General features: G+C 39.9%; 1 protein-coding gene across 4 annotated transcripts in view; it reads right to left on the minus strand.

Moving 5' to 3' along the window:
* Nucleotides 1-1433: 1433 nt before the first annotated feature.
* SH3TC1 (SH3 domain and tetratricopeptide repeats 1) overlaps nucleotides 1434-26602 on the minus strand; it is a 61138-nt gene continuing 35969 nt past the window's right edge. For 2 of the 4 annotated variants that reach the window (XM_054030862.1, XM_054030865.1), the window contains 11 exons: nucleotides 24882-24955; nucleotides 22992-23187; nucleotides 21742-21875; nucleotides 19298-19339; nucleotides 15705-17396; nucleotides 14076-14256; nucleotides 8019-8169; nucleotides 5708-5830; nucleotides 5217-5367; nucleotides 3313-3509; nucleotides 1434-2091 (listed from right to left, as the gene is read on the minus strand). In XM_054030862.1, the coding sequence (XP_053886837.1) occupies nucleotides 1834-2091; nucleotides 3313-3509; nucleotides 5217-5367; nucleotides 5708-5830; nucleotides 8019-8169; nucleotides 14076-14256; nucleotides 15705-17396; nucleotides 19298-19339; nucleotides 21742-21875; nucleotides 22992-23187; nucleotides 24882-24955 (3199 nt within the window). In that variant the 3' untranslated portion in view covers nucleotides 1434-1833. Of the gene's footprint in view, nucleotides 2092-3312; nucleotides 3542-5216; nucleotides 5368-5707; nucleotides 5831-8018; nucleotides 8170-14075; nucleotides 14257-15704; nucleotides 17397-19297; nucleotides 19340-21741; nucleotides 21876-22991; nucleotides 23188-24881; nucleotides 24956-26602 lie in introns of those variants that run through there. The other 2 variants (XM_054030864.1, XM_054030863.1) reach the window with 2 other exon arrangements.

Below are 26602 nucleotides of genomic sequence, written 5' to 3' on the forward strand. Positions count from 1 at the left end.
AAGCTTAGGAAGTTATATTCTGTGCCCTAATAAGGCAGATGATTCAAATGCAATAATTTTAATTGCAATCAAGTTCCACAAGCAAGATCCCTCAACTAACACTGCTGTCACCTCGTTAAAAGCAATAAAACATGCTGTCCTTATCCTTCAGACCACACCACTCCCTCCCCCCTAAATTCTGACATTCACACTGAGGAGTCCTAGGAAATATTCACTGTTGCCATTCTTGGCCAAGATGATTTGATATCAAGCAGGGTGAGAAGTAGCTTTGATGCCTAAATGCCATTCACTCATCTCTACCCTAAGCATGAATCTTTCTTTGAAATCGGATGCCTAGGACTCATTTTTAACCCGCCACTGCACAAAAACAAACACAGCATGCCTGTAACAAAACCAGAGCTGTTACAGAACTCAGCTGCAGCCTTTTGAAAAACCTGCTGAGGACTGATCACATTTCTTGTGCATTTCAACTGGCTTCAGGGAAATGCACAAGATATCCAAGGTGTGCTGTGCACCGCATAAGCACACTCTCGCTTCAGAAGGATGAATTCACGTAGGGGACTGAAATGCTATACAAGTAGGAGTCTGCAGTGCCAGGGCAGCAGCAGGAAGCAGTGATGCAAAGACGAAGATGGGTCTTTACAGCACAATTGAATTTCAATGAAGAAGTAGATTTTCTCTTCCTGGAATAGGAGTGTGATGCTAGACTCGCTCTACTTCCAATTGCTATAATTATATTGATTCTGAATGACAACTTGGAACAGAAAACTGACTTGTGCCCTGGCTGTGAGAAATTGACAAGAGGCGAAGTAATGAGCAGAAAAGCAATCTTCCTGATTCTGGAGAGTTCATAATTAGACACATTTGCTGAAGTTCTTCAAGTTTGCAGGTTGTGATACCCAGCTGTGAAGTGGGGTGCATTAACTCCCAGATTGCTGCATCTCTGGGTTAATAGTTTGAATCTGGAAACTTCTTATAAATCTAGGGGAAATTACCTTTCTAATGACCTATGGCAAGACCTTCAACTTCTCATAATCTAGGAAGATTTCAAGGCTGACTGCTCAGTTCAGATATTCACAGTTCCCAGACTATATTAAAGGATGTAGCCACATCATATCTTCTGAGCAGCAGATTTTCCATGTTCCTAGAAACACAAATGAATAGTGACTCAAGCCCATCTTATCTTGGGTGAAATTTTCAAAAGCACCCCGGTGGCTTAGGAACCTAAATCCCATTTTCAAATGGTACTTAGGCACTAAGAAGCCCATGTCTCATTGAAAGTCAATGGGATTTAGGAGCTCAAGTGCTTAAGGGACAGATTTTTAAAGGTATTAAGTGCATAAAGATACAGATAGATGCCTAATAAGATTTTCAAAAGCACCTAGGCTCTATTTTAATGGTGTTGATCTCATTAAATACAAAAGGGGTCATGATTATCTAGTGAATGTTATCACTCTACAATGCTTTATTACCACACTTCACTGCATACTTATATTTATCACATTCTAAGACCTGTATGAGTTTTCAAAAACAGGAACTTAAACAATTAATACAGAAAATTTCTTCTAATACAAAAAAGTTTGTGGGTGGGTTTTTTAGTTAGTTCATTCCTAGGCTGAATTCTGCCCTCACATGTTCATGTCCAATTCCACCGAAGACAATATGGTTGCACGTGTCAACAAAAGTGAAATCTGGCCCACTGTTGTCAAGACAGGGATATTAGCCCGTGCCCCTGAAGTTCCATATACATTATGTACAATATAGAATATCAAGAAACATTCTGTGTTGTCTGACAAAACCAAAATGATATTTCTCTAGCTGCCCGGTAGGTTGTCAGATGACATTTTTCACAGGTACCCATGTTGCGTTCTTATAATGCTGATCAGGTGCCAGGTTTATTCTCCGAATGTTAAGCTCTGTTGCAAAGGTTCTTGCCCTTTGATAGAAGAAAAGGGACATCTCCCGATCCATAAGGAAATTGTGGTAGATTATTGCGAGTCTTGTGTAAATCTTCAACTGAGCCTTTTTGTTGCCCAAGTCCATGGCAGCTGCAAGTGCCAGATGATAATATCCTGCTGCATCAAAAGGATCCTGAAATAAAAAGGTATATACACGTTATATTAAGAAGTATATAAACCTGGCTTCCGAGCAGTAGTTTATTAGATATCAAAGCACGAGATAATTTGGGTCCCAATCCTAAATGCTGTACTCAGGCAAAATTCAGCATTAGACACTTACAGCCAGATTTTGTAAGGTATTTAGCCCCCCCTAAAGATGCAGATAGGTGCCTAGTAAGATTTTTAAAACATCTAAGCAGATTAGGCCCTGAATTCCCACTCTATCCCTTAGATAGCTATCAACCAGTCTCTGCTCTCCATATCTTTATTGAGATATTGCTGTATGGTCCATCCTTTTTTCTAATGCTTTCTCAGATATTTTACCTACCCTATCTATAGGTTACTCTACACAATAGCATGCAATTTCAATGTATTAGTATTACTTTTTTCTCTGTCTAACGTATGTCGAATTTTTTTTAAAATCGGTTTTGTGAATGTGAATGTAGTGTTTGTGAAAAGTGCTGGATTGACAGCTGTGAAGACTGCAAACTTTGTTTATCCACAGAACAAACAGTGGAGCCACCTTCCCCATACTGCACCATGACTATGCTTCAGCCCAGAACAAGGGGGACCACCTCCAGGGAGGAGGATGGCAGTTCAGGTTCCAGGTTTATTTGGTCCCTGGTCTCTCTACCAAGAGCACAAATAGGTATGAGAGTTCATAAACAGTATTCTAGAAATCTGTCCTTGATGAACTTATACCAGGTACTAGGAAGCTCCATATTCCATTAAAAATGCACTGAGCTATCTAATCCCCACAGCTCTGAGCTATTCCACTCAAAATACATAGGTAGCAGGATTATCCAGGTGAAATGTCTGGGCTGACACATAAGATGATGCAAACATATTTTCCACAGTTGTTATTTGAGTACCTCATTCTATGCTGCCCCTCACACTTGGGAGATGCTCCCTGTAAACATCCACAAAACTAATTCATTATCTTCCTTCAGACCTTCCTCGAAACTCTCTTTTTCCATGATGCCTACAAAAAACTTGAAAATAGATATGCTGCTGGCATGCTGAGACCACAGTCTATCGTGCTGACCAATATTATCTCATTGTGTCCTTGTATTGTATTGGGGCAGGGACTTTGATTTTGTTCTGTATTTGTATAGGACCTAACATAATGGGATCCTTGTCCACAACTACAGCTCCTAGGCGCTACAGCAATCAATCAATCAAAAATATTTCTCACCTTTAGGTCATAGAATATAATGTCTCCTAGGATTAGATACACTTTCACATAATACATTGTTTCCTCATCAAATTCCAGAGGAGAGGAGCAAAGGGACAACGCTTTTAAGTAAAAGTGTTCAGCAAGTTCATTCTGACCCAGGCAATGATGGATAGTAGCCAGTCTGTGATATGCTATTCGTTCATTTAGCTGATTTCCTAATGAAATAACACGTGAATCAGGATACAATCTAAGAGACAATGAGGAGAAGATACATTCTCTCACACTGGGATATGTGAGATATTTTGCTTTAAGTATTATTTCTGTTCTAGTTTTCATTTTATTTAGTTCTGGTAATTAAACTTTATTCTATATAAAATCACTTTGCCCGACTAAACCCAAGGCCAAATACTGCAGTGCTGATTTCTAAGTAAGAATTGCTGAATCTAAGTAGTTAGATGCCCTCCCCCCACCACACACACACACCCCACACACACAAACACTGCAGTATGATTGCCTTTCAAATATTTGAAAATAAAAAGGATAGCAATTGCTCTCTTTCTTCTTTTCCAGCCTATGGAAGATACATATTGATTCCTTTTTAGGTTTATGATTAAATATTTGGGTGAGAGAGTGGGTGTGTTATAGGTCTTTGTGAGGACTCTAGCATCAAACAATGGTTTTCTTAGCACTGGTTGGATTATTTAATGGTTGGTGGTACCATACCCCATATCAAAGAAGATAATCTCTGTTAGTAGGATCTCAGGTCTTGACTACATTCTTATCACTAGATGTGACTGAAATAGCCTTATTTCAACAACATTTTCCATCAAAAATTTTCACCAATCCCCCCACCACCACCCCCAAAAAAAATTCTGATCAAAGATTTTGTCAAAAATTTCTGTTCTTTCAACTGGCTCTAGAGTTGATCAGTGACGTTTAACCATCGAAAAATGTTAAGTTTCAGTAAGTTAGACATTACCAACATTTGGGGGGGGGAGGGAGTAACAAATTTTGACAAATACCCCAAATTCTTTATTGATTTTTTTATCAGCTCTATTCATCACTGAAGAAAGGAAGGAGTCAAAGTCACAGGTAGTGCCCTAGACAGCACTTTATGGCTACTTGTAATTAATTAGTATTAATCACTCCTTATGTGAAAGGAGGAGAGGAAGGATGATCCGGTGGTTGGGGCACTAGCCTGGGACTTGGCAGACCTGGATTCTACCTCTGCTCTACCACAAAATTTTTGTGCTACCTTGGGTAAGTCATTTAGTCTCTTTGTGCCTTAGTTCCCCACCTGTAAAATGGGGGTAATAGCACTTCCCTACCTCATAGATGTCTTTTCAGTATAAATACATTAAAGGTTGTGAGGCACTCAGATAATGGGGAACAAGGGACTTGTTAATTTCATCTTGTGAATTTTCCATAAAACACTGGAATCTAGCAGATTCAGGTACACAATAAGAACCATATTTTGTCTCTCATTATGTTAACAGACTGTTCCATATTCTCTGGTCAGCATGGAAGGTGTAACATGTCAGATCAAGTCTCCATTCCTCATGTACAGTAAGTGAGACCTGGAAAGGGTTAATGCTAATAATTGCTAGATTTCAGATGGCCTCATCTGAAAATTGCCCCCTGAAACATGTAATATCAGATCACTATTTACAGTTCTGTGAGCTAATTAGAAAAATGTTAGGTAGAACATTACTGGACTAAGCTAAGTTAAGGAATGTAACAAAAAACAGAACTCAAGAACTGACACCTGTTCCAGCTAGAGGGGATCCAAAAACAGAAGTGAAAATGGTATTGACTTCCTAGCACACAAAACCTTGGCAAGAAGCATCATGAAATTCAAAGGAGGAAGTGACAACTCTTTTCTAGAATTCCGTCAATCAATAATCTGTGAATATTAGCTTTACCTAAATTCACACTAAGTGTGAGGGATACTTGTGCATATTCCAGACTGTCCTCATAATCCTGTAGATTTAACAGTAATTGCACTAGTTTGTTGCATAATCGGAGTTCTGCCTTTTTGTTTCCAGTCTTAACGGCAAGTGGAAGAGCCCTGTCCTGAAAGAAGCACATGCATAAAGAGATCAGTTTGGTTATTGCTGAAGCCCAGAAATGTATGTACTCATAACAGCTATGGCCCATATTCTTCTCACGTTTAGCAAATTCTGTACTTTGCTTTATGCACATAGGGCCAAATCCCAGTTTTATCAAAGTCAAAGGTTGCTTTGCAATTTACTTCAGTGAAACCAGGGATTTGAGAGAATTCAGAGTAGTAATACAGAACAGCTTGTAAAGCTCTTTGGGGTGGGAAATGTCTGTTTGGGCCTCGCACAATGGCGTCCATGACTGGGACCGCTACGTGCCACCACAATACAAATAATAAGTAACAATCACTAACCCTGTAGAATGACACTGCTTTTTCCCTCTCCCAGGTACCACTGAAAAATATGTCTCCTGCAGCTTCAAACAATTCCATTCCTAAGTTTGGATCCCCATTACAAAGAGCAGCATCTTGAGCAACCTAGCAAGAAAAATGCACATTCGGTTATAAAGTAATTTTTACTCATTCCGAACTAAAACCCCATAATGAAATACCATTGTATACGGGTTTTGGTACCTGCTGTACAGAATTATAAACATTAGAGACACAAGGTCTTCTTACATCATCTTATCCATCTCTTTTTCACTGTAGGGCTGTTCAGTTCAATATACAGTATTCTTTAGTGCTGTAGCATATGTACTCAATAGCTACAACATAAACACTTTAACAGCTAATATAGATAGAAACAGTAGTTGACAATTGGATATTTCAAAGAGTGAGGGTTTATAGCTCAGGTTTAAGTCTATGGCCCAAGGCTCTAAATATGTATCTGAGTGAGGTTCCCTTAAAGTGAACAAAGAATTTGTCCCTCTGTCTTGCTGCTAGGAAATGAATTTATGTCATTTCAGACACAGTGAAATGTCAGGACACACCTAATAAAACAAAGGAATGCTGCCATGTACAGGATACTCAGTTATTGATCCCGAAGGATATAATTTACAAGACATAGTGGGGAAAAAGCATCTGCATGAAGCAAATTAAGTATTCCTACTGTATCAATATTACAGTCATGTATATTGCAACAGTACAGGAGAACCTTGTTAATTCATTCAATGGCCATTGCAATGCAGTGATTCTTGCAAATGATTAAATTGTGTGAATGGGCAAACAAGAGAACATACATTAAAAAGGGAATGCAACACCAACTACATTTTATTAATTAATTTATTTGACAAGAGTAGTTTCATTTTAATTATGATCATCACAAAACTGTACAGAAAGTCTAAGTAATTTGAGACTTTCACTCCAGTCTGCTCAGATGAAGTACAGTATAAAGTGTGTGGATTAGTTTAGCGAAAATTAGTAAGTCTGTAGTGCATCTTTTCTAAAAGGGGCCAGTATTCTTGGTAACAGATTGTAAAGCTCTTTGGGGCATTCCAGAGGGGTGACTGAATGACTCACAGAGAATAGTATTCAATAAACACAGTCTCACTTTCTGCACATAGCATGTCCATAGTCAAATTAGAGTTTCAAAGAAATCTCAGTCATACTTTAAAATGAACTTCCCAATGGACTCATGCTCCTTTTTGTTCACTTTCTGCAAACATCTTAACAATAGAGTTTTACTACTCTTTTATTTAATTTCTATTTGTATTATGGTAGTTAGGGGCCTTTACATACTCATAGTAAAAGACAATCCCAGCCTCCAAACAGTTTACAATCTAAATAGAGAAGAGAAGGGCTACAAAAATGACCATGGAAGAGCTTCCATATGAGAAGAGATTAAAAACACTGGGACTGTTCAGATTAGAAAAGAGATGACTAAGGGGAAATATGATAAAGGTCTATAAAATCATGAATGATGTGGAGAAAGTAAATAAGGAAGTGTTTTTTACCCCTTCACATTACACAAGAACCAGGGGTCACCCAATGAAATTAATAAGCAGGAGATTTAAAACAAACAAAAGGAAGTACTTCTTCACATAATGCTCAATCAACCCTGGAGCTCGTTGCCAGGGGATGTTGTGAAGGACACACCTATAATTGGGTTCACAACAGAATTAGATAGCCATTGATGGACCTATCGTCCATAAACTTATTAGCCAAGATGGTCAGAGAGACAACCCCATGGGTGTTCCTAGTCCTCTGACTGCCAGATGCTGGGACTAGATGACACGGATGGATCACTCAATAATTGCCCCGTTCTGTCCATTCCCTCTGAAGCATCTGGCATTGTCCAGTGTCAGAAGATAGGATACCAGGCTAGATGGACCATGGTCTGACCCAGTATGATCATTCTTATGTTCTTATGAGCATAGTCTTGCATCTGAAGAAGTGAGGTTCTTACCCACGAAAGCTTATGCTCCCAATACTTCTGTTAGTCTTAAAGGTGCCACAGACCCTCTGTTGCTTTTTATGAGCATAGTAGTCATTCCCCAAATGATGTTTCATAGCCAAACAGCAAATCACTAAAACCAGAATTTTGCATAGACATGCTGACAGACCTTTAACAAAGCAGCCCAAATAATTCAAAACAAGAGCTCTTTTGGCTCATTATATTATACAGTTTCTCTTCTGCTACATCACCCATAGTAATCTCATCTGTATCTCAATCACTCTTTTCTACAGAGGTACAGTTATTTTAAAGCCTAGATAAAATTCAGCATACCTGAATATAAAGATCCACTAGCTCATTCTGCCTCAAAATATAATAGATCTTTCCTGCCTGAAGCCAGGCATATGCCTCTTTCTCTTTCTTCTGAAGATCTATAAATATTCCAAGGCTTCTTTTGGTATATTCCAGAGCTGATCTGTAAGCCCTAGGAAAAAGTAGAAAGAAAGTAAATCCTAATAACTGAGTGCATATGTATAACTTTGTGATGCATATCATCCTTGTGTAATAAAAAGTGGGTTTACTATTTTCTGTCAGATTTCAAAATTCCTTCTTTTCATGGTATAATATTTCCCAGATGTTTTTGGTAAATAACCAGCTTCTCACATTTTTCACCTCTTCGAGTTTCATTTTGTTTGATTCCTTCATCTCTCTGCTTTGTTAAATTCCCAGTATAATAAAGTAATATTTTAGGATAGTTTCTTCCAGATATGTTCTTTCTTGTGAACAGTATCAGAGACAGATTGAAATAACCTCTCCTTGGCCCTGAATCTGCTGCCATGATGGTTAGTTCCTACAGTCCTCGTCATAGTGCTTTAATGGAGGAAGGATAGCTCAGTGGTCTGAACATTGGCCTGCTAAACCCAGGGTTGTGAGTTCAATCCTTGAGGGGGCCACTTAGGGATCTGGGGCAAAAATCAGTACTTGGTCCTACTAGTGAAGGCAGGGGGCTGGTCTCAATGACTTTTTGGGGTCCCTTCCAGTTCTATGAGATAGGTATATCTCCATATTAAAAAAAACAAGTTATTTTCTTTCCAGACTGGTGCATTAAATCACAAAAAATAAACCTGTTTTCACTATATCACCTCGAGCTGTAATCTAAGCAATGTTAGGCCTGATCAGTACCCGTGTGAGAGACCTCTGAAGAAAACCCAGATGCTTCTTAAGCTGATGTTACTAACTCAGTAGATGGCATTCTTCCCTTGGAGTCAGTGCTAGGACAGTGCTCTTGAAAGAGATGTCTTTCTGATGAGATAACCTAGATTCTGATCACTTGTGCTCATAAATATCAACATATTTTCACTAGATGTGTAAGCCCTACTGATCTGTCTCAGGAATTCACCTGAGAATATTCTCAAATCACAGAAGCAGTCAACCAGTCATCCTGACCACATTCCCAATATATCCTTTCCCCTGAACATATAGCATAAGCATATCAAATAACATATTAAGAACGACACCATATTACAATGAATCCTTAACACAAACTATTTCAAACCTCAAATATTAGCAATGCTTTAACAATACGTACCTTGCTAATGAAATGATGTTCCAAGGAGCATAAAGACATGCCATAAACGGCATAGGACTCCAATCCTGCAATCAGACCCACAGGCCAGATCCTTGTCTTGTGAACTCAGTGGGACTCTGCACAGGTACAAGAATCATCTGGCATGGATTCAATTGCAGGATTGGGGCCAAGCTGGTTTGAGTCCACAGCCATTAGTGCAGACCACTTCCAAGATTTAGACTCTATTTCAGCCAAAGTATTTCATATCTGGTATCCCATACCTTAGCAACAAGGATGACTCCACTTCCTTGGTAGCTAAAAAAATACAAGCCTGATTTTCAAAAAAGTAGCCATAGGTTGGAAGGGTATTAAAAAAACAAACAAACAAAACCACCCACAAGAACTAGCATGACCCTTCAAAGCTCTCTCTTCATATTAGCAAAATGTTTTCTGTAGAAGACAAATACACACTTTACACTACTTCCTAGGGCTCCAATTATCCACATACCTTCAGAATGCGGTTCCTAATATTGATGACTTTACAATTTAACATCACAGACTAGGGGTTGAGTAAAGGCCAAGAATCATAATTCAGTAATCTGCCAAATTCACATATGGGCCTATCAAGGCTGAATCCCCACTCTGTCACTCTAAAAATTAATACTTGCCACTCCAGGCTTCTATTAAACTCTCAAGGTTACAGTTTTTCTCTGACCTTGGCTTGGTAAACGCTGCCACCACCCAAATGCAAAAAAAAAAAAAAAAAAAAACCTGGGACCCAGGAAGAACACTTGGGACTTCCTCCCTTTTGGTTACCCTCAAGTCCTTTCACCCTCCCCCCACCCCTTCGGGGAAGAGCTGAGAAAGAAAACAAAGGAAATTAGCTGTGGCCCCCAGCTAATTAAACAACACATGCACAAACCTCTTAGGACACCAAAAGTCCAATCCTGTTCTTAAAAAAAGGTAAATTTTATTAAAAACAAAAAGAAAGAAAATACATCTGGAACACAGGCTTTTGCTAGATTTTAAAAGAGAAATTCCAAAAATTAAGCAACCAAAATAGCTTTCTTGGGGGTTCAGCTTAAAGGTCACAAGCAAACAAAAGCATCAGGGGTTAGCACAAAGGAGATCCACAAACCTTAAAAAATAAACAGAAATTAACCTGATCACATCTAGCTAAACATTCTGATCTACTGACACCTTTGAGTTGTTAAAAGTAGTTCTAGATATGATCTGATGATTTTCATATCTGGTTCAAACTTTACACAGCATTCCTGCCTTCCCGTCTCTTCAGCCTGGAGAGCAACAGACAAAGGGAAAGTTTCTTTCCCATTTTAAAAAGTTGTAGCCTTCCCATTGGCTCTTTTGGTCAGGTGCCCACTCCTTTTCTTTTACCTGTGGGCTTGTTAACCCTTTACAGGTAAAGCAAGTAGAGAACAGCTACCAAGAGGAATTTTACAGCTAACTGGCCGGCTAGGTGGTTATCAAAAGGGAACTACTCCCCCTATCTTCATTTATCACAGGGCCATTTGGGACTAAGGATCCCAGGTGACATGAAATCCATGTATTAAAACACACACAAAAGAATCAGCCTCTTCAATTGGTTAAAATCCAACTAACCTATGGATTTTAACTGTCTCCTTACTCTACTCCAACTCCTCCTAAGGGTTTGCCCAGAGTTTACTATCATTAAGCATCACACAGCAGTTAATGACATTCTCAAAATCAGCCACTTGAACTTCAGCCCTTATAGCTAATTAAAATAACTGCTTGACCACTGTGAATCAGACCTGGACTGAGGCTAATCTTCTGTAAAGCATATCAAGTCCTCAAGTGATTGCATTATTGAATTTATTAACAACAATCTTAAAAAGTCAGGTATGTATAAGGTTGAGCTGAGTCCAATACAGCGGCTTTGAGAATATATCCCCAAAACTTGAAAAACCCTCTTGACCAAGCGTGGTTTAAAGCATTCTAGAGTCTCAAATAAATGACCCCCACTTAATCTGAGATGAAATAGCCCTAATCAGAGGAATCAAAATGGATGGGAAAAAACATCCAGACAATGCATCCAGCACAGATCTCAAAATCACTGAACAATTGCTCAGCAAGCGACACATGCACAGCCTCTCTCTTCCTCCCAGCCCCTGGGTAAGACACTTTTAATTACTATAGCTGTAGATCGACTCTTGCAGTCAGCTCCTTTGTTTTTTCTTTAGTTAAACCAAATGAATATTACTCCTGGGGGAATTCTGCGCCACTGCCCAATGCAGAATTTTGCAGAAATTAACATTGTGCACAGAGAATTTCCTTTCACCCACAGAAATGGGCTGCAATGCTGCTAGCCACCATGAGGGGCCACTGGACTCGGCAGAGCCCAGCTTGCATATAGAAGACACTTCTGAGGGGAGGGAGAGGGAGCTAGATCAATGGTTTTCAAACTGTGGGTCACAACCCAGTACTGGGTTGCGGAATGTAAGGCACTGGGTCATGGCGGCTCTGGTCAGCACAACCTACTGGGCAGTTAAAAGTCCCATTGGTGGTGCTGCCTGGCTAAGGCAGGCTAGTTCCTACCTGTTCTGACACCAGAGCTGTGCCCCAGAAGTGGCCAGCAGCAGGTCTGGCTCCTAGGTGGCCGAGGTAAGCCCGCACCCCAATCCCCTGCCCCAGCCCTGAGCCCCCCCAAACCCAGAGCCCCTTCCTGCACCCCAAACCCCTCATCCCAGCCCCACCCTGCACCCCCAGCCCAGAGCCCTGACCCCCTCCCACACCCCAACCCCCTGACCCAGCCCCGAGCCCCCTCCCACACCCTGAACCCCTCATTCCTGGCTCCACCCCACAGCCTTTACCCCAACCCTCCGCCCCAGACCTGAGCCCCTCCCACACTCCAAACCCCTCATCTCCAGCTCCGTTGGGTGGCGGGCATCAACAATTTTCTTCAACTGGGTCACCAGAAAAAAAGTTTGAAAACCACTGAGTTAGAGGATTCCTGGCAGCTGCAGTTCCCAGCATGCCCTGAGGGAAGGAGAGGGTGGCACTCAGGAAACTCCATGCAAGCCTGGGACCAAGCATCAGGGTGTTTCTCCCTCTGGATCCCTTGGCTCAGGGCTGGGGGAGGAGGAGGAGGATGGGTGTCTGGGCAAGGGGGAACCTTGCAGCTGGGCTTTGTGGGGGAGGGTGTATTGGCTGGGGGAGCCCCCACAGATGAGCTCTGGTGGGGAGAGGGTTGTGGGTGTCTGGCCCCCTGGCTGGGCTCTGGGCAGGGGTGGGGAAGGGGGCAGAGAAACAGGAACTGGGTTGTCATAAGGGTTTCTTTAACTCTCTACTCCTGGGGAAATTTGTGTGTGTGTCCATATTGTTACAGACATACTTGCTGATTGGTATTTTGAAATAAATTACCAACATAATTGACACTGGCATGATTATGTAGTGTTATTTTAACAAATAAAATTTGCAGAATTTTAAAATATTGTGCACTGAATTTTTAATACTTTGGTGCAGAATTTTTATTTTTTTGGCACAGACTGTCCCCAGGAGAAGAATGAGAAGCTCCTAGAAATGAAAGCTAGATGGCAGTGGCCAAAACCTGACACTATGCAAGTGTCCACACATTTTATCTATTCATGTCAGTTCTGACCAGCCATGCCTTCTAGGAATTGAGGCTTTCCTTGGTACGGACAGCTAATTGCACTATGTTTTGCTGTGGTTTTATGATGTGGACCCTTCACCTATACTCAGGACCAAGTACAGTTGGCCAGGTGCTGTGGAGATACAGAGGTAGGTGGGGAGAGGAATCAGTCTGCAGAGGCCACAGAGCAGCCATGTTGACACTCTGCAGTGGTTATTTTTTCCCAGTGACTGATGTGGAGCACTTACATGGCCTCTCTCTCAGGGAGAGAATGGGAGGATCCTCACAGACACAGATCCTTAGCTCAGCTCCTGGCTTGCCCACAGTCACCTCTCTCCCAGCTCCTCTATGCTACTACCTAGGGGATATATGTGTAAGAGGACTGTCCTTTGCCCGGGCTGCATGCCTCACTTGGATCCAGCCTCCCACACTTGCGCAGTGGAACTATGCTGCTCAAAGGCCATCAACATCCACAGAGATGGGGACAGGATTTGCCCCTAAATAAAATAGTTTTTCTATATGTCCTCTTGCAATTAGGCTAGTAACATTACACTCATTTCACTGGGGATGTAGGCCTGATGCAAACCCAGGAAGTGTAATAACCCACTCTATTGGTGGCATCTGATTTCAAGTCTCAGGTAACTGGAGCACCAGAATCACTAATGCAGACAATAAAGTGAGGAGTTTGATCCTGATGTCCTGTGGTCAACACCCAGGGTGATGTACTCTGAACAAAGAAGCACCAAGCACAGCTGCATCTAAAAAGTATTTGAATCACTTCTGACTGGCAGTATGGAACTTTGCAGGTGTCCCCAGTATACAAGTAAAACCACAGACAGGCAGAGTATTATAACAGAAGGATAGATAACTTTTGTTAACATCGGTCACAGCAGGGACCCCAATAGGGCAAATTTTCAGAAGAGTTCAGCTTGTGGAGGGCTGCTGAGGATGGCCCCAACTGTGAGTGCTGAACACTGGAAAATCTGGCCTGGAGTTCATTTGAAAATCTGCACCAATTAAACTCTCAGCTGTGAAGGCAGACTCTGCAATTCCAAGCTAAGGCATATTAGCAGAACAGTGTGGGAGAAGACTGTACTGCCATTGCCAATACCCTGCCTGCTGACCTTACCCTCCAGAGCTAAATCTTTTCTTGAGTACAAAACAAAACAAAACCAGTCGTTTAAATAGACCTCACCTTTCTGTGCCTAAAGAGAGATACAACTGACTGATGGTTTCCAAAATTTGTCCCTCCAAAACTTTGTCTGACATTTTCCTAGCCAAGGACAGTTGATATTCATTGTAAATGACACATTGAGCTTCATCTGGAACAACTGTAGTGTAGAATTGGCACAGCAACTGAACAGCTTGGAGCTGACCTGGGAAAACAGATTAGGAAATAGAAATGAATACTCAACATGAATCTTTATTTTGAACAAAAATGAAATGAGGCTTAAGTGAACTCACTCCTGTTGTAATCCGGAATTGCTGGAACATTGTCAGACATAATAGCTTTTTCAGACATTGCCCTGTACCATGGCAGATGTACACTCCACTGCCACATCCCCCCTCTGCCTTAACTAGTGAAGACTGGAGATGACCTCATGCTTTGTGTCTGGAATAAAAGGTGCTAAAAGCATTGTTCTTTCTGCATCTCCTGCCTGCCGGTCAATGAAGTGTCATTCAGTAAGACCAACAGTGTAGCTGTTCTTGCCACCAGGTGGATCAAGTAAGTGAAAAACTTTCCTTAATTTTTACAATTTAAAATTAAAATTGATGTCCTCCACGTTTACTACACAGTTCATTTCCAGTCCAGATACTGCTGGGCTCACAGGCATTTTTCATTTACTTTTATTTTTGAACTAGTTTCTTTCTGTCAAGATTTTCATTTTCTACATAATTTCTGACAATCCTAAAGAGTATTCAAAGAGCAAGGACTTTGCCTCAGTTACTTCTCTTTGCCAAATAGCATGTGATCATATCATTAAAGATGGTCTCATGATGCATACACACAAAGGGACCTGAATTGAAGTAACCTCTGAGATCTTAATTCTGGCATTTCTGAATGCCTGACTTTGCAACCTATCAATTGAAGGTATGATCTTCATTACCATAGCATCTGAACTCCTTGCAATCTTTAATGTCTTTATCCTCACAACACCCCTGTGAGGTAGACATGGCCTACAAACAGAGAAGTTAAATAAAAACATATAGTATTCGGTTTTATTTCTTAATCTCCAGAACTTTAACACACAAGAACTAAAAAACAGAGAGAGAAAGCACAGTTCCTTACTTAGACAGACACAACTCACCCCACCTTGCTCTAGGCTGGCTCTCTGAAAACTGATAGCTGAAAGACACAGATTACGTGCTTTCCTACAGAGACCCCTAGCCTGCAAGCAAGACTAGAAAAACTCCTGAGATTTAAAGTGATATCTTATCATTTTAACATAGTTTTCAATATGTCACATAGGGAAATACTATTTCCCACTATTTTTTCCCCATTTCACAGTTGGCAAACAGACACAGAGAGGCTAAGTGACTTCTCCAGGGTCACACAGGAAGTCTGTGACAGGGCAGGGAAGTGAAATCATATCTTCTGAGTCAGTCTAGTGCCTAACAACTGGACCATTCTCCCTTTCTCCTCTCCTCTCTCACATGCATGCTTTCAGTGTAAACACAGGATTTCTGGGTTTTGAGTCACTCATATAACTGTCACATCAACTGAAAATAAAAAAATATTGCTTAAGCTGGAATGTAATAGATAGCAAACATTCCCAAACTCCCAGAGTACAGTAAAATGTATTTGAAAAACAAATGTACTTACTTTCCAAATGATTTGTTTCCATTGCCACCAATAATGCCCATTCATAATAAAATTGTCCTCTTTTCTTATGAGTTCCATTAGCATAATAACGTCCCAGTTGGAGGAGGACTTGAGTAAAATTGTGACCACAATCCAAGCTTGGAAGTCCAGAGAATAGCTTTACTGCTTTGACATAGTAGTGCTCTGCCAAAAAATTGGCTGCTAAATGCAGGCAGAGAGTTCCAAAATTAGCCAGAACTACAGCATGGTTGTGTACCATATCAGCCTCTTCTGAAATGTGCAGAGCTTTGTAGTAACTCACAACAGCTTGTTTTGTGTTGTTGGTTCGTTTCAAAGCAATGGCAGTCATATTATAAACAACACCTAACTGCTGAGGACTACTCAATGAAGAGTCTATTATGGTATTTAAAATGGCCAAAGCTACAGTATTTTGCCTGTGAAGAATATATAACCAAGCAAGTGAAATTAAATGGTTAATAGTTTCTCCAGCATGGGCAGAAGTATTGAAGTGCAGTACTTTCTCCATATAAACAATGGCTTCTCCATACAGTCTGTGATGACTGTACAGTTCCGATAAGCTAAGATAAATTGTACTGCACAGTTTTTGCTGCTCATTGGTAAATGCTGAGGAAAGTGCCTGTCTGAGATAAGGCGCAATTTGGGATGGGAGCATTTGCCCAGCTTTCCTCAGCCTATGGAGTTTGGGAGCATTTTTGGTGACTAAATCAATGCTTCTCAAAGAGTCCATTAGAGTATATGATCCCTGGGAAGAGGCAACCTTTATGCAACTTAGCACAATGTGTGGCAAGCATTTTTGACTGTAGAACTCACCTAGTTTAAAATAGCAGTCGGCTGACAATGAGCTCTTTGGTAAATCCAAGTCATTATTCAAAAGCTGCAGCCTTTCTAGGAATGGTAGTGCCTCTTCATATTGTTTAAGTTTTGTGTAATGTTTTGCCAATAGGAAGCATGCTCTGGCTTCTGCATGCTTGCTCTGACTCAGTACTGTCCTCTTTAAAGCATATCTTAGTATGTCAGACTCCATGTCGGTGCTACAGATGTAGTTGGGAATTCCCATGAGCAGGGAAGTAACCTTGTCAAAAATATGAGCACATTTTTCTTTGTTCTTCTGTTTCAAGTAGATGACTGTTAGATTTGTATAAAGAGCAACTACAAGATACAGGTCACTAAAACCTCCTCTTATAGCTCCTAAGGCTTCTTCAAAATAAACGCGAGCTTGGGAAAATTTAAGCTTTCTAACACTCAGTCTACCCAAGAGAAAGCATAACCTTGTTAGGGCCCAAGGCAGATTTGCTTTCTTTGCTGCCTCCCTTGCCAGTCCAAAATAGTCAACCAGTTCGTCTTCACCAGTGTAGCCATAAAATGTAGCGTTAAGAAACGGGAAGGAGAAGTCATACAGGTTTTTGAAGTGCACCTCATATTCTTTACTGTTTAAGAACAACAATAATGACTCAAAGACCCCAGACCCTTGATCTTCTTTATCTTCTTGTATGCAGAAACGTGGCTCTTCAGCCAAGGCACAGGTCTGCTGATTTGAAGAGCTAGGAAAATCGTTCCCTTGACTAGATGTCCCTTTCAACTGGAGCTGGAAATCTTTACATTTCATAAGGGATTCTTTTACCATCTCCCTCATTCTACTGGAGTCTGTATTAGATGAGGGATGTGGCATTTCTGAAATTCAAAAGCAAGTTAGAGATTCAACTAAATACATGAATATAGACAGATTTATGGGGCAGGAAATTCAAGCAAAATTAATCGACAGACAGTGGTGTAAAGAAAACAAATAGAACTTTCATTTTCTCTTGAGAAGACTTTTAATGTTTATACTCTTCAATGAAGCAGAATACTTGTGTGAGGGTTATAAATACAGCTAGTGGGAAAATGGTTGTTTTTCCCCATTGAAAATTTTGACTTTTTTTTAAAAACAAACAAACACTTTTCCCCTCCAGGTTTTGGTTGCTAAAAACTGCCACAAATTGAAATAAATTTCAGGCAAAAACTGCCAAAAACTCTCTCTCAAAATAAAACAACAAACTTAAATCAGTTTGGGCTTTTTGTTTGTTTGTTTTCTGACAGAAATATATAACGTTCAAGAAAAGAAAACACTCTACAAAAAATTTCATTTAGTTGAAAACCCAATTTTTCAACTAAAAAAATTAATAGAAATTTTCCAACCAACCCTAGTCGTAAAAAGCCATCCTATTAACTGTAATGATATTGCGTTATCTCTTTGTTTCTCTGAACATAGGAGTATGCTGGGAAGATTAAAGATGTAGCAGGCCTATAGCCTCAGTGATGAGCCTTTTTCAGTTAATGAAAAATGAGTCTAGAATGAGTCAGATCTGTGCTGTGTTTGGTGCAATTGCAAATAAGAAGCAAATCCTGCTTCCTTCCACCCTCCAGCAATGGAACTAGCTCAGAGGGATTGGGAGGGGGAGCAATGTGCAGGATTTGGTAGGCCACTCAGGATATGCAATTCCCCTGGTCAGAGGAGAGCCCAGCTTTGCAAGGACTCCCCTGCATGGTGCATACAGAGGAGTTTGGAAAGGGACTAAAGGATGCTATAATAAGTCCTTCTGTCACACATCTCACCTCCTGGAAGGTGGTCTAGGGCCACAGAAGCCTATTACTGCCATCATGACCTCCAACCTAGGGGAAAGTTTCCTCTTTCAGTCTATGGGCCAGATCCTCAGCTGGTGTAAATTGACTTTAATGGAGCTACACCAATTTACACCAATTGATAACTGGTCCTTCTCAGTCTAGGTTCTCCTACTGCTGCCATCACTGTGACATCTGAATGCCTTATACATTTATTAAAGGGAACAGAAGAAGTTATCCATCTCACTCTCCTTCCCCAATTCTCTGAAGGCTTCTTTCCCCACATTTTGTAGATCTCACTAGTTCTCAGCCCAGGTAGTTGAGGTTAGCACGGGGGAGAGGAATTGCCCATAGACTTTGTCAATTAGGAAAAGAACAATTGAGTATCACTAAGAGTTTATGGGGGCTGCACATTTAGAAAGTTCTGTGAACTCCCACGAATTCCTGCCCCAAAACTATCCAGCAGGATTCTCATTTTATATTTAGAATGTAAGCTTGTAAGAGCAGGAACCATCTCATTGTTATGTGTGCGTTCAGTGCTTAGCACAACTGAACCCTGATCCAAGACGTAGGACCAAGATGCAACAGCAATACAAATAATAATATTAAATGACAGCAAAACATCATCAGGAAAACGCTCATGAGATGATCACACCCTAAGAGCATGAAACTGTTTGTGGCAGATTCTGAACACTTCATGAGTGTCACATAACACATTCTGCCTTCCTAGCCAGAGAAATTTACAGCAGGACTGCATGACAAGGGAAAAGGGAGGTCTGAAAAAGGAGTATATAACAACAAAAGTATATAACACAAAACCTTTCTGTGAACAGACACAGAAGGGGGGGGGGAGAATCATACCAAACAGAAACAACAATTTTAAAATATGAAAACCTATTAATTGTCCTACAATAAGATCAGAAACAAAGACCTAAGATGATCAAAAATAATATAAAATATATTATACATTTTACCTTGTTCTTGAGGGTTCTGAAATTCTAATTCTTCTAATCTGTCTAAAAGAAAATGAAAATAGCACCAGTAATTATACCCTGTCTTTTCTCCAGCAGGACTATTTAATCCTTTCTACCTACAGTATTTCAGGTGTGTTATGGATGTTAAAAAGAATGGATCATTAATATAAACTTGTAAAAATTAACAAAAAGCTTAGTTCACTGGCGAGCTACTCCTATGCTTATGATTCACTTCTTCTACACTATTACAATCATTCATGTTCATTGCACAACATGTAACATTTAAGAGTAACTGTACCTCTGCCTGAACATATGGCAGTGGACAGCTATAAAAGTAAAACTGACCTGGAGTTAAAGCAGGTGGCTGTGGCATTACACAATATCTAAACTAATCTATTGGTAATATTAGAATATATTTTTGGTATCTATGACTGGACAGTATAAAAATATAAAGCTCTCCCCTAGAATGCAGTATAACCCAAAAAACACTATGTTATAACATTAGAACATTATAACCCATATATTTTCTAACAGCCATATTCATGATCCAGATTTAAATGCTATGTGTGTTTAACAGAGCACATCTAAAGAAGAGCTAAGAATGGTCATATTATGTAGAACAGACTATCAAATCTTCCACAAAGGATTTCTAATCAATTGCAAACAACCTCCATAACCGGTATTTGTATCTGGTTCCTTAACAAGTTCTGGCTTATGTCAATTCCTGTAGGATAATTTGTTTGATTGCATATTCTTCTATTGATGTTTCTGATTAAATTCAGTTACTCACATTATAAATGAACGACTTCATTGTCCTTCACATGCTAAATGCAACATAAAGCTGCTAAGAGTGAAGGAAATGGCTGAAAGTCTAAAATATAGACTCATGGAGCTTCAAGTTAAAGCAGGTTTGAAACTTTTTTATTTTAGAAGCCATTTAGAATGACATGTTGAGCTAATTAATGGTTTTATACTGGTACTTGCAGTATTTGCTTTGTTGTATATCCCTTATGAATCTTTTGTGCATAAATGCCAAAATTGTGTGTGTGTGTGTGTGTGTGTGTGTGTGTGTGTGTGTGTGTGTAAAAAACTATATACCAGGGTCATGGATTCTGTAATAACAAGTGTCAGAGAGACTGCAGGAGCTCCACACTACCCAAACCAGGTCCTGCTGCTGAAGGCTCCGTGGAGACCAGGAACTGCAGGCTGCTATTGAAGAAAAGCCTCCAGATCACGGTCAGGGAGAACCCCTCCTTCCCCTCCACCCTACGAGTCCATAAACAGGACCCTGTTTTGACTTTGGAAGGACAGAGGCTGAGGTACGAAGTGACCCAGGGAGCAGACTTGATAGCGTCCGCCCCCAGGCTGTATATCCAACCTGCCAGTCACAGGGCCCCAGTGGAGCAGGGAGAGCCTGGGTTCCCCTACTACCAGCTCTATAGACCCCCACCACTGGATAATACCGCTGGACTTCGATGCAACAAGCCTCCCCCTCCCCCAACACACTATAAGACAGGTTCTCACGGCTCTTCTATGAAACTTCTCCAATTTATCAACCTACTTTCAGAACTGGACACAGTATTCAAGTAGTGGTTGCACCAGTGACAAACGCAGAGATAAAATAACCTCTACTCCTACTGGAGATTCCCCTATTTATGTATCTGAGGATTGCATTAGCCCTTTTGGCCACCACATTACACCGGGAGGTCATGTTCAGCCACTTATCCACCACCACCCTCCAAATCTTTTCCAAAGTCATTGCTTCCCAGGATAGAGTCCACCATCTTGTCAGTATGGCCTACAATTTTTGTTCCTAGCAAAGTGGGAGGAGAATGGCTCCCTATTGTTTCTATCTGTGTATGGAAAAGTGAGAGGGCTTCTATAATAATAATAATGACTTTACATCAAAAATGCCAGTGCTATGAGAAAGAGAATGTTATTTCTTTGAACTGACAGATTATAGCTATTTTTCTACACTTTGAAAGCTCATTCAGGCATAGAGGTGTGTGTTTGCATTAGTATTCAACCTTAACTGAGAACAATACAATACAGTATTTGGCTGTATGCATTGCATCTTTTATAATGCAGCATCCTATAACATTTTAAAGCTGCAAGATCGATTTAACTGTGAAACCATTTCTTGGGGGCATGTTGGAGCCACATTGTTTGAGTCACTCAAAAGTGCACAAAAAAGAATGGGTGAAAACCCTGCAGTGACAGTCTTGCGTCAGCAGGAGACTTGTGTAGATGATCTAAAAGGACTTTCCATATGAAATTTCTATGATATAAATGCACCTGCCAATAAAAGTCAAAATGCCTATAAATGGGGAAAACATCTCACTGAGATATAGAAAGAATCAATAAAAATAACTGAGGAGTAATGGGAACTATGCATGCATCCTGAGGAGAGAATCCATCCCTCAAAGAATAGAACCTGTCCTTACCTACTCTATACACAGTGCAAACTTCTGTGTTTGATGTTTGCTTCAATAAATGCACCACATCCTCTTCCACAACATTTCTTTCTTTTGCAAAAAAAGTTTTCTCTTCCTCATCAAGAAAATCCAGATTTTGTTGTCTACAAAAGGGAATAGTAAGTTTGAACAACAGCTATTATCACATTTCTTATATCTTATTCCTTTGCATTATTAGTATATTTGGCTTATGCAGCACACAGACATAACATGCACCGTGTCCCCCTTTATTAGCTTGCCCACTAGAGGATATCAGCCTACTACTGCTACCAGCTAAATGACTAACTCTTTTAGTTCAAGTGTCATAGGTCTGAGCTGCAGAGCTGAAGATCCCAGGTTTAAACCCTGCTAACAAACCATCCCAGGTTTATTATAATTTGTGCTTCTTACAGGAAATGATGGAAATCTTTGCATTATCATAGAATCAATTGTTGTGTGTACAAAATTGATATTGGTAACTGTGCATGCAAATGTGTATTGATAATGTCAATTGTCCATGCTGGTAATCCCTTTTCAAGCACATCAAAGGAAGTTATCAATATTCCTGTATCATGGTAGCATTTTATTACAACAGTCATTCATTGTGGTAAGATTGCCTGTATCATGATATTGCTTTTCCAGTAATCTTTAAGGGCCAAATTTTCAAATGGGCCTCAAAAGTTGCACCTGCAAGTTTTATAAGCATACTGTTTCCATGTGCAAACCCTCCATACGTTTGAATCAATGAGCTCCACTCAGTTCAAGATGATACAGCCTGCAGTGCCCACAGACTGAACCTCAGAATAGAAGTGTTTGCAATCTATCCTAGGAAAGTTAGGAGTTACCCTCAGGCCACTGCCAGGTTACCAGTGTGGTCCTCGGTTGAGGCTTGGATGCCTCTGTCTAACATGGATCACTGGAGTCACTGAGTGTGGAGACTACTGAAACGGAAAGACCTGTGGCAAGGAAAAAATAGACTGAACCAAGTGGGTACGATGCACCTTCTGGGACAACAGGAACTGCTCACATTTGGATCTGGGTTACTAATGGAAGAGAAGCAGCTTATGCTGCAGTTTTCTTTGTTTGTGTTTGTTTATACAAGTGTATGTCACACAATGGAAACTCTCTCCATAAAGAGATCTAAGAGTTTTACAAACAAAAAGTATATTAAAAGACTTAAAAAATATTTTACTGTGCCCCTTTAAATTCATTGTTTAAAATATTATGCACATAGTACTTACTCAGTTCCAGAGGCGTCAGGTTTAACGTGGCTGGTCTTTACAAAACCAATTTGACCCGTCAACATATGCCTTCCAACAAACCACTCCAGGCATTCTATGAAGTAGCCAATTATTTCAATTTTGTCTCCACTCTGGAAGCTAATCTCTTCAGGCACAGCACTTGCATAACTAATCACTGCTCGAGAAGATCCCGTAGCTGCATAATAAGGTTTTGCAGATACATTAATTTGAGAATATGATAATATGGCTACATAAGCATTTAACATCATGGTGTCTCAGCATAATGAGGGAGAATATTATGGCCAAAGACAGTTCTGGCATTGCTGTGAATTGCACTCATGGTGAGGAGAGATTTATTACTTTTTGATGCTTTAAAGCAAGCAATTGCTGTTTAGAGCACTTCAGTATTGTATAAAGTCCTTCAACCCGTATAAAACAGTATTTAAAATGTATTCAAAATTCCACCTGGTTTAAAAGGTGAACATAATGGTAATTTACCTACTTTGCTAGTCTGTTACAAAAGAAGTGGTGAATAGATTTTGCAACACCTGCTTGTAGGTTTGATAGAAAGAAAATCCCCAGAAGGAGGTTACAGTAAACCCTGTTGAAGCAGGAGCTGGTATGGTCCAAACAACAATGGGGATGGGACTGCAATTTGCAATCTAAATATCCCCACATAGGCAATGTCCAATGTTATATAGATGCATCTAACATCATAAATGTGTATTATTTAGAGTTAAATACAGCATGGTGCTGTTTTCTTAGGTCTGGAACAGTGATTGGTTCCTCTGGACACTGTCCTGACCATGACATGTCTGAGGGATGCTAACTGGCCCTGCTGGTAATCAACAGATCAAAAAATTGAACATTTCAAATTTTTAAAAAAATCTAGAAAGATGTTAAGAAATTTAATCCCCTCTTTCCTCCATTTTTTGAAAAGCTTGTGAGCTGATTGACATGTTTTTAAGATTTCAAATTTCAAAAACAAACATTAAAATAGAGTCTTTTCTGCTTCCTTCCAATCAATCCAGTAATTACTAGTGCTCTTATTATTCTCAGATATTACCTACAGTAAAATCCCTCTAGTACTGGTTTCTAGTTGTCAAAGCTACAGGTCTTTTGGTGACACTGATTTTGCCTAAGAGCACCAGGATTTGTTCTATAGTAAATAAATGTGAATCCATGCATGTCATACCTGTTAAATAGATCTAGGACTATGTTAATCTAGAATTATAATGATTGGGATAAGTCAAAGAATGGAAAACAAAATAAACCACAGTTAGAAAATAACTGATCACATGCTACATGGACTGCTGTGGCTGTTTGAGACAAAAATGTGTGTGTGTGTGGTGTACGCACATGCATGCACTTGTTCATTATATATAAATGATTTCAATTTCCAAAATTCCTTCTTTTCTTTACAAACTTTAAATGTCAGGCCTATGGGATAGTTTATTAATACATTTCTTTTGACTGTATTATATTATTTATCTACTTGATATAGGTGCCTTGAAATATGAATGAATATTTATGAGAAAAACAATAAAATAAAATTGAAAAAGTCAAGACGATAGACCTTCAGAGTTTAGACACATGCTAGACATCATTGCTAGACATTAATTAGACACATGGCTATTGCCTGTAAAGCACTTCTGGATGAAAGATGCTCAGTAGATATACCATGCTTAAATATAGTTATATGCAGAGATTTCTGCCAGCCCTCCTATATTACAGCACCATAATTGCTATGGCAATTTTGCTATTCTAGTACAGCTAAATGAGAAGGTGCGAACATTACCAAACCCTGTAAAAATCTAGCTCTGAGAATGTATATAATGCTGTTTAAATATCTATAAAATGAGATGCAAAAGTTTAGATAGAGTTTCTTACCTATTTTCTTGCTGCATTTAGACTCCATTTTGCTAGCAAAATTACCAGGATCAGAGTATACTTTAAGAAACCATCTAGAGGAAGGAAAAAAGGGCACTGGAATAAGTATCTGAAACACCTCCCTAGAAGGTTTTCATAGTGGCAGGGATATTCTAAACTTCTGTTTCTCCAAACTTTTATTCATTTCAGTGCTTCTGCCTATACACTTTAAATACATATGACATTTATCAGTGTGGTAACTGAGCACCATAGAATCTGAAGGAGGCTGGAAATATAATGAATGATATTCTGTCCATTTCTTGATTATGCAAACGGTGTCATTGTTGAGCACTCATTACAGGTACAGCTGGCTGGAAGAAGAAAGGGGAGCTGGGGGGGAAGGGGGAGGGGGGAAATCACAAAATTTTCCACTATTTTTTCCTAATTCTTGGTTGAAATTTTGTTTTGATGCATATTTGATTACCAGCTCTACCTCAAAAAGGTATTGATGACCTCAGCATTAAATTATTCAATATGGCAAGTTAACTACGCAGCAATAGCTGAATTTAGTCATATAATAGAGCTGGGCTAAGACATTCCATGTGAAATTTAACACTTTACGCATTTCCCTGTTTTAAAGTTTGCAGAGCTTTAGTAAAAATACGGTGGCTCATGTACAACTCTTTAGCTCTTTGGGGCAGGGACTGTTGTTTTGTTCTGTATTTGTACAGTGCGGCCTAGTCCATGATAAGTTAGTAATAGGAATAATAATAATCCCTTTTTGGTCAAAGGGAAAGATAGGCTCAATTATCTGTGAAGGTTTCAACTATATTTTACGAATACATTTCATATTGTGAGTATCAGCTGGGATGGGTTACAGGAATGAAGTCAAATGGTATTTGTTTTGCTTTGCTGATTGGTTCAACTAACCCATTCGCTCAGGAGGGTCAGCAGAAGCCATTTTGATTTGCTTTGACTTGTTTTTCTAGATAAAGAGGCTGTATTTTAGGTGTGCTCCTTCAGCCGGTCATAAAAACAAAAAACAAAACACAGCATTTCTGCTTTTCTTCTAGGGGTCAGACATATTTCCTGGGATTTCTTAGTAACCACGGACACCAACTTATGGTCCCTGTTTCAGCCTCAGATCTCTATGGGCCAGCAGCACCAATAGAGTGGTTCTCTGCTGATCAGTGCTTAATTTGTAATGAAAGAGGTGCCAGGGCTATAAATTGCCAAGCCTAGAGGTGCTGGGACTCAGCATTGGCACAAATTGAGCACCGATGCTGATCCCACTCATCTGAATTTAGGGATTAGTGACCCTGGGCTGATCCCCAAAGAGACTGCAGAAAGGAGCTTGACTGCCACCTGCCAAATAAGCTGGAGTGAGGTAAAAGTCCTTCCCGACTAAGATGATGTAAGTGAAAACTTTTTTTCCACGTTTTGGTATTTTGAAAGTGAAAAATGCTCATCACTTTGACACCACTCCAGAGTTTTTCAAAACCTATGTCATTTCCATTGCATCCTTAAACATCCAAGTGGCTAGCCACTAGAGTCAGACAGAAGGGACGTTGAATTAATATCCAATACAAAACATAGTAAACCATCTCCCTTAATACTGCATTATGGCATCAACACTTATTTATCTGACTTGGTGTGGAACTTAAGAAGGAAATGAGTGAGAGACCTATGACACTCCTGAATAAAGAAGGAGGGAACCCTCCAAAGCCAGCTACAAAATGCCT

The sequence above is a fragment of the Malaclemys terrapin genome, chromosome 5 (assembly GCF_027887155.1).
Source record: "Malaclemys terrapin pileata isolate rMalTer1 chromosome 5, rMalTer1.hap1, whole genome shotgun sequence".
NCBI classification, from domain to species: Eukaryota; Metazoa; Chordata; order Testudines; family Emydidae; genus Malaclemys; species Malaclemys terrapin.